The 7,477-nt window shown below is 51.0% G+C and overlaps 1 protein-coding gene and 1 long non-coding RNA gene across 2 annotated transcripts in view; both read left to right on the forward strand.

Annotated features, from left to right (window-relative positions):
• The first annotated feature begins 4,474 nt into the window (after positions 1–4,474).
• TNNC1 (troponin C1, slow skeletal and cardiac type) overlaps positions 4,475–7,477 on the forward strand; it is a 7,099-nt gene continuing 4,096 nt past the window's right edge. The window contains exon 1 of the mRNA XM_009274687.2: positions 4,475–4,589. Coding sequence (XP_009272962.1) covers positions 4,566–4,589 — 24 coding nt within the window. The 5' untranslated portion in view covers positions 4,475–4,565. The remainder of the gene's footprint in view (positions 4,590–7,477) is intronic.
• Positions 4,756–5,130, forward strand: LOC109279337. The gene is made up of 2 exons (XR_002086130.1): positions 4,756–4,792; positions 4,993–5,130. It is a non-coding gene; the product is annotated as an uncharacterized LOC109279337 (long non-coding RNA).

Below are 7,477 nucleotides of genomic sequence, written 5' to 3' on the forward strand. Positions count from 1 at the left end.
GCAGCGTGCTGTGCAGTGCACTGCACTGCAATGCTAGCTGTCCAATGTAGTGCCGGGCAATACCATGCTGTACAGCAGTGTGCTGTGCAGTGCACTGCAATGCAGGCAGCTCGAGGAGGTTCAGGCCTGTCCAACCTGGCTGAAGGCAGCTACGGACTGGCGTGCGCAACACGCACAGTGCAGATGCGGCAAGGCAGGAAGGTGCAACGCAGGTGGATACTAGCACAGGGCATTTGAGATCGAACTGCAAAGGGCAAAGCCAGTCCGTGCCTGCAGAGGGCTGATCTCCCCAATAGCGGTGTGGCTGTGCTACTGTGCTCATGAGCATCTGCACCGGGAAGCAGTGCTGGCAGAGGTCCAAAGCAGTGCCTCCCCCAGCTGCAAACAGCTCTCCGTGGAGATCTGTGGCCACCGTGTGCTGCTGAAGGCTTGGACACTGTTGTGTTGGGCGGAGGTGCCGCTGCAGCGGTTCTGTGACCGATGTGCCCGGTGCCACCTCAAAAACAGAGCTGAGGAGCTGGGCTGATGGGCCAGACCTGCATGGGTTCGGCCCATGGCCTCAGGGGTGAACCCAGAGTGAACTCAGGGTGTAGTCTGAGGTGACTTCACTGACGTTATGAACTTCGCTTACCTCAATGCACTGTCGCACTGAGCGCAGGAAAGTGTTTCAAATCTGTGCATGCTAAAGGAGAGCTTGCCAGGAATTTGTAATAAAAGTGGAGAATCCTAAAGGATGGCAAGTACATCCTTCTCAGCCTTTTCTCCGTGAATCTGAGTTGCCCCGAGCGGGAGTCACAGGAGGTCTGGGTAAAAAAGCACCTTCCAGCAAGATGAAAGTGACCTCTCTCTGTCCTTCCTTATGCTACCTAAGGGAGGATGCAATTAGCTCCAGTGTAGCATCATTAATAATAGCAGAAGTGCCAAATGCCCTGGGCGCACATGTGGCTTTTGAAGTTGTCTGGATGGAAAGTATTTCCTCGGCAGAAGGGAGCTGCAGCACAGAGGGAGTAACGCTACAGGGGTAACACTGGCATCTGGCAGAGGCAGCAGATAAGCAAACACGCCTCTGCAAATGCAGCTGGATAAACCCATTTTGATTTTATTTTCACTGCAAAACACCTTCCCTTGGTCAGGACTTAGCCGAAAGATGATACTGTGTAAGGAGAAAACACTTTACTATACAGTAAAGGCAGCCCAAGAGGGATTTTCTAGTGCTGTCCCAGTGTTGGCAGGAGCTGCTGCTGAGCTCAGTGTCTTGATGAGATAATAAGTGGTTTCGGAGAGCAACTTTAATTAAGCTTCCTCTGCATGTCCCGTCTCCTTAATTAAATAACAATTTGCAGTGCTCGCACGTCTGTTGGTTTTGATAGGTACCCTTCTCTTCCTAAAGCAGTTTATGCCTGCAGGCGCCGAGGTGGCATGTGATGTGATGGTCCTGTCCTGGCTCCCGGAGAAGATGCATCAATGGGAGCGACACAGCTGGGGAAGGGGGCAAATGGGGGCTCATTCAGCTAAAACTCTCCAAGGAAGAATTACTTAGCAGTAAAATCCCAGATTTCTTTCCCCATGGGATGTCAGCATGCTTCTCTTGAAGGAAACTTGTTTTAACTGGGGAAACTGGGCTCCAGGTGACCATTTAGCCTGTGACACATGTTCCTTGGGGAAGAAGCCGCAGTGCTTAAAGGGCTTTGAGGGGTGCCCTGCGCAGGGAAAGGGAATGCTGGAGCATTTTGCTGCAGTTTGGAGCCACGGCAGACTGCCCAAGGAGCCCTGCAAACACCCCTGACCTCAAATAAAGTTGCAACTTAGTTGGACTTCTACTTTTTATTTCCTTGTATTTGACCTGAAGGATGCCTCTGCTTGTTTTGCAGTGGGTTGCAGCTGCCTGGAAAGGAAAACCTGAACTGAGATTTTGGAGGAAAAAGTGCAGTAAACCCTTCTGCTTGTCTTGGTACCTTGGATTGACTGACAAGTGCAACGGCATGTCAGGATGCAGCTGAAGCCCAAGCTAACGCGCAGTACCTAACCACAGCGACAGCCGGTGTGCCGCCAAGCCGGCTGTGCACCCGGATTAAGGGCACTTATGTTGGCAGCCCTCCTCAAGCTATAGATAGCCATGTTCCATCTCTGCCGTGAGTCTCGTGCAGGGAGGCAAGAGAAGCAGCAGGAGCGGATGGTTTTCCCCGGGACACCCCCATACCTGCTGCAGCAGCCTCCCCCTGCACTTTGCACAGCAGAGGCTCTGGGTTTCTCTAGAAAACTCCAGTTCCCAAGTCTTTCAGAAGCAAACCGCTCCAGAGAGCCAGGGGATGCTGGAAGCTTTGGCTCTGACCAGCAAGCAGGGAGGCAGAGGTTGGCATGACGCCCCTCACCTGTGCCTCCCTCCCCGGGAGGAACATTAGCGCTCGCTGCCAGATGGATTTCACTCTTCCCCTGTAGGCATGAGTGTGTTTTGCAAGTCTCTGTTCGTGTCAGGCATTTGCAGAAGCGCGGCTTTCCCATGTCAGCGTGCACGGTGGCAGTGGCCCGGATTTCCCTTCTCTAAGCAGACGGAGACCCTTCTTCCACATCCCGACCTGGATTTCACCCAGCTCCTCCAGGAGCACAGCTGCAACCCTTTGAAGGCAATGTTAGAGCTCCCGCTCCCGCCGTGCATCGGCCCTAGATACATTCTGACGCATCCCAGGAGCTGTTTTCAGGGGGATGACTCAGACCCATCACCTCCCAGGACGGAGGGACGGGGCCAGGCATGATACCTCGCCCTCTGCCGCGGCTGCCGCAGTGCCTGGCAGTGCCCGAGGCCAGCGCCCGCCACCCCACCGGCTCTACAGGGAATCCCGCAGGGAAAAGCAGCCCAGGGCTGGGTTTGCCTAGGGGCAGCACTTCACTGGGGGGTCTCCATGGGGGTGCCCAGGAGGGTTTGGGTGATGGTTTGGTGGTGGGGGAAAGCAGGCCCCCCATCCCAGCCTGTGCCCTCACCTAAGGACAGACTCCAATTTTATTTAACAAAATAACTACTACCCTTTGCAGCTTTTTCTGCCTTTTTCTTCTAATTCTACAAATTAATATGTTCCAATTCTGAAGACTAACATACTTCAAAAATTAATTCCTTAAATGCAACTGTTTTCCTTTTTAATACATCTGCCAACCCCATGCTGAGAAGAGGCAGAGCCCAGCTGAAGCCTGGGTAAATCAAGGCCAGCGGGTGCCTGCAGGACCGCAGTTCACAGCAGGCTCTGCAGCAAGTTAACCTTTTGGGACTGCAAAACCTGGGAGGATGTAGTGTGGGGACACGGCTCTGCGCTCACCCGAGCCCTTGCTTCATGCTGACACCACCCCGGGTCACTGGCTAACGCTACGCTGGCTAGGCGTTACATAGGGACAGCAGGTTTTTTGCATGCAGCATGATTTCTATTAAAGGGAGAAGGGATTTTTAGAAGAGATGAGACCTAACAGCTGCATTCATAATATTTTCCATTTTGCTAACTAATGACCATATGAGCTAGCTGGAGGCAAGACTTCATCACCCTGAGATGCCAGAGCCATCCTTTGGACACAAGAGGGAGTCCCGAATCACCAAAAAGAGAGGTTTTGCTTTTGTTGCTGTGGATTAAAACGCTATTCCCTGCCCTGAGAAAACGCTGGTCATCACTTCAATGGATAGACACTTTTGGCGTGTTTTGCTCTCCACCGTGGTGGGGTAAATCCACAGTAAATCCAGGAGAGTGGATTTTCCCCATTTGCAGTGGGCACAGGTCAGCTCGCTGGTTGGGTGAAGTGAGTCAGAGTTTCCTAAAAGGACTTGGAATTATCCCTGAAATCAAGCACAGCTGACAGCCACCCCCCCATCTTGCAGCCCCAGCTAAATGCAGAAAACGGAGGCAAAGCTCCATCTGCCTCCACGCTTCTCCCCACCGCGGCATCAGGACCGCACATTCCCCCCCGGCCTTGGTGCCCGCATGCACGTGGCATTGGCCTCTCTGAGGGCATCGACCCCCGCTGCATGTCCCCTCATGGGCTTGGGGACAGCCGGCAGAGGCAAGGAGGCCCCGACACCCCCTGTTCCCACTGCCCCCGGGGGACATTTGCTGCCGGACGAGGATATTTCGTGAGGCATGCCTTTCCCGTATTACCCAGTTTAATTAGGCACAGTATAATCTTTCTAATGCAGCTTCCGGGGGGAAACACACAGGAGGCGGAGGCGACACAGTGGCATATGTCCAGTCAGGACAGCCAAATACCGCAATATATCAGCAAGGGTCCTGCCAAAACCCGGCTGAAAAGGCTCACTCAGTCCCACATCAATGTCACGAGGAACCCTCCAGCTGCCCCGAAGCAGGGCTGGCCCCAGACATGCCAGCCTCGGGCTCGGCAGTGTCCCCATCCCAAGGCACGCGGGCGAGGCATTCCTGTGGGGACGGGGATGGGACGGGCGTGCAGGGCTGCCGGTGGGCTGGTCACATCCCCCAGGGCGGGCAGCCCCCTATATCAGCAGGGCTCACGGGGGCAGCGCCGGCAGAGTGTGACCGTGACGTTCCCCGGTCCCTCGCTCACTCTCTCCAGCCATGGACGACATTTATAAGGCAGCGGTAAGTGCCTTCCTTTGGGGCTGTGGTTTGGGGGGGGAGGGGGGTGTGTTAAAAGGGTTTTCGGGGATTTTATAGTAGATTCCCCATAGCTGTGACAGAATTAATTCAATGGAGAAATGCAAATAAGAAATAATTATAGGGTGGCATCTTTTAGTCAACATCTTCATCCAGGACACAGACCTTTCCCGCTGATGGCTCTGAAGGTTTCACACTCTCTTTGCAAGCATGAAACTCTCAACTGGGCTGCTAAATTGTGTACAGTTACTCCCCTGGATCCTCACTGTGAGACAGAGAGATGGCCTGTAGGTGAAGTTACAAATCTCAATAAAATCTTGAAAGTGTTACAGGTAGCTGCTGGTTTTAGCCCAGACAAAGCAGAGCAGCGTTTCTCATGAAATGGAAGGTTTCACACTCTCTTTGCAAGCATGAAACTCTCAACTGGGCTGCTAAATTGTGTACAGTTACTCCCCTGGATCCTCACTGTGAGACAGAGAGATGGCCTGTAGGTGAAGTTACAAATCTCAATAAAATCTTGAAAGTGTTACAGGTAGCTGCTGGTTTTAGCCCAGACAAAGCAGAGCAGCGTTTCTCATGAAATGAACATTATTTTAAATCTCAATAAAATCTTGAAAGTGTAAAAGGTAGCTGCTGGTTTTAGCCCAAAGCAGAGCAGCGTTTCTCATGAAATGAACATTATTTGTATGGGTTAAACCTCACCCTCTTCTTTCTGGTGCTTTGTAAGTCTGCCATCGCTACATTTCCCCCTTCCTTAGCTAAGTATTTTTCTGGTAGAGTTAAAAAAACCCTCAGCTTTTGTAAGTTATTTCCAAACGCTCTCCTCTGCTTTGCCGCTCCTGATATCTGTGTTGCAGAAATCCAGAATGTGAGCTATGCTCCCCGGGAACGCAGAGCATCCTAACGGCTATTTTAACTTACACAGCTGCACGCCGTGCTCACTGTGTAAACCCAAACTATTTGGTCTGTAATAAGGACACTGCATTATTTTGTAACGTAGACAGACAGTGATACGTGAGTGTAATAAGGATGAAAATAGAGTCTGGATTTTGTGGATTGCTACTGTGTCCCTTCCATAACTGGAGTTAAAATAAGAGCTTTTTGGTGATGGTTTTTTTTTTTTTTTAAATATATAGTTGATCAGGTTTGATTTTAACCAAAGGAACAAAAAATACATCATACAAGTCCTATTTTAATTCCAAGGTTTTTGTAGGGAAGAAAGAGAGTGCTTGATACGCAATTGAAGAAAAAACCAAAATGCTCACACCTCTCCTGTCCTTTGGTCAGCCGTGAACCTCGTGAAACGGAACCCCCCTAGCGATCCCAATAGCGTGAAAAGGCTCAGGAAAGGCTGTACAATAAAGCGCAAAGTCCCCCAACCAACATCTCAAAAAGGGAGAAAAATGTGACCTGTAAAATCAAAGACCAGGCCTCTCTAATTAAGCTTTTTAATTAAATATGTACTCTGCGACTCAAGGCACAGGTCCTCTCCTTATTGTTTAGGGACTTCACGCCCGCAGTTAGGGAGAAAGGCTGAAGTGCTTTGCAAGCCGGCGACGCCACAACCAAAAGGGTCTGTCCGACAGCTGGGGCAGCATGCTCACAGCACGGGTGGAGAGCCCCGAAAAGAAAGGGTTCCCTACCCGCAAGCTCCAACCTCTCTCCAAATCGCTGCTCCAGAAATGGGCAAAAATCCACAGGTGAAGGGCATCCCTAGCTGAAGCCTGTGGGCTTTAGCAGGGTTGGACCATGGAGGAATTTAGCTGAGAAAAAGGAACTGCTGCAATAGAGAACAACCCAAGAATTCCTACCTCAGATAGCAAAAACTTACCCCAAACACAGAGCCCTTGACCAGGGAAATGAGCCACGCAAAAGACCCGAGGGACTCCCATAGGGATTTTGCTGCTGGTTTGAAGGTGGGGGCATGCTGGTAAATGTGGGGCTCCAGTCCTGGGCATGAACTGCCAGCACCCTTACAGAGGCAAAACAAGTCCAAGCCAGGCACAGCTGAGACAAACAGGTTTTTCGTGGATCTGTTCCCCAAGATTTTAACTGTAAGAAAACATTTACCTGGAAAAAAAAAATTCAAGAACTTCAACTTCCCCTGTCTGACTTCAAATGCAAACATGGGATGAAGAAGAGAGCTGATAAAAGCAAAACACGGCAGATTTGGCGTTACCACGGCCGCTGCAGTGCTGTGAGCTTAGTGCTTGCCTTCCCACACCGCAGCCGGAGAAACGTGTCCCTGCAATGATGTGGAGGGAAAAAAGGAATAAAGCCGTGAACAGCACCCGTGTCCAGAGGGCACTATAAACAGCTCAAGAGACATCTCTGTAATAAAAGCATCACTCTATAGTTACAATATATTTAATTTACATACAGCATAGCTCCACATCTACCACTTCCGTACTCAAGGAAGCTTCAAAAGTGAATATTTTTTTATTTGCTGCATGCTGATGGCATATACTAATATTATATTTATGCCAAATTCCCTGTGTGCAGCCAGAGAACCTGGATGGATTTTCATCTCGCCCACTCGTGCCTAGATAAGGGTGTGCAAACACGAAGCTATTTTGGGGACATTTTTAGGCTCTGTTAAGCGGCACTAAGAACAGTGCCAGGGACAAGTGTCCAGATAAAGGGCTGCAAGGATAAATACCAAAGCCTGGGAACAATCGGGGAGCTCATCTTTATCTCCAGCACCTCTCTCACCCAGGCTTATAAATAGCGAGTGCACCAAGAGGGTCAGGTTACCCAAGCGGCAGGACGGTGGCTGTGGACATCGGCCGAGGGAGCATTGCGGCTGCCCTCACTCTGCTCAGACAATAGCTGCGAAGGGCCGGCAGCTGCCTGCCTGCCTGCCTGCCTGCCTG

This window comes from Aptenodytes forsteri, unplaced genomic scaffold (assembly GCF_000699145.1).
Source record: "Aptenodytes forsteri isolate BGI_AS27 unplaced genomic scaffold, ASM69914v1 Scaffold528, whole genome shotgun sequence".
NCBI classification, from domain to species: Eukaryota; Metazoa; Chordata; class Aves; order Sphenisciformes; family Spheniscidae; genus Aptenodytes; species Aptenodytes forsteri.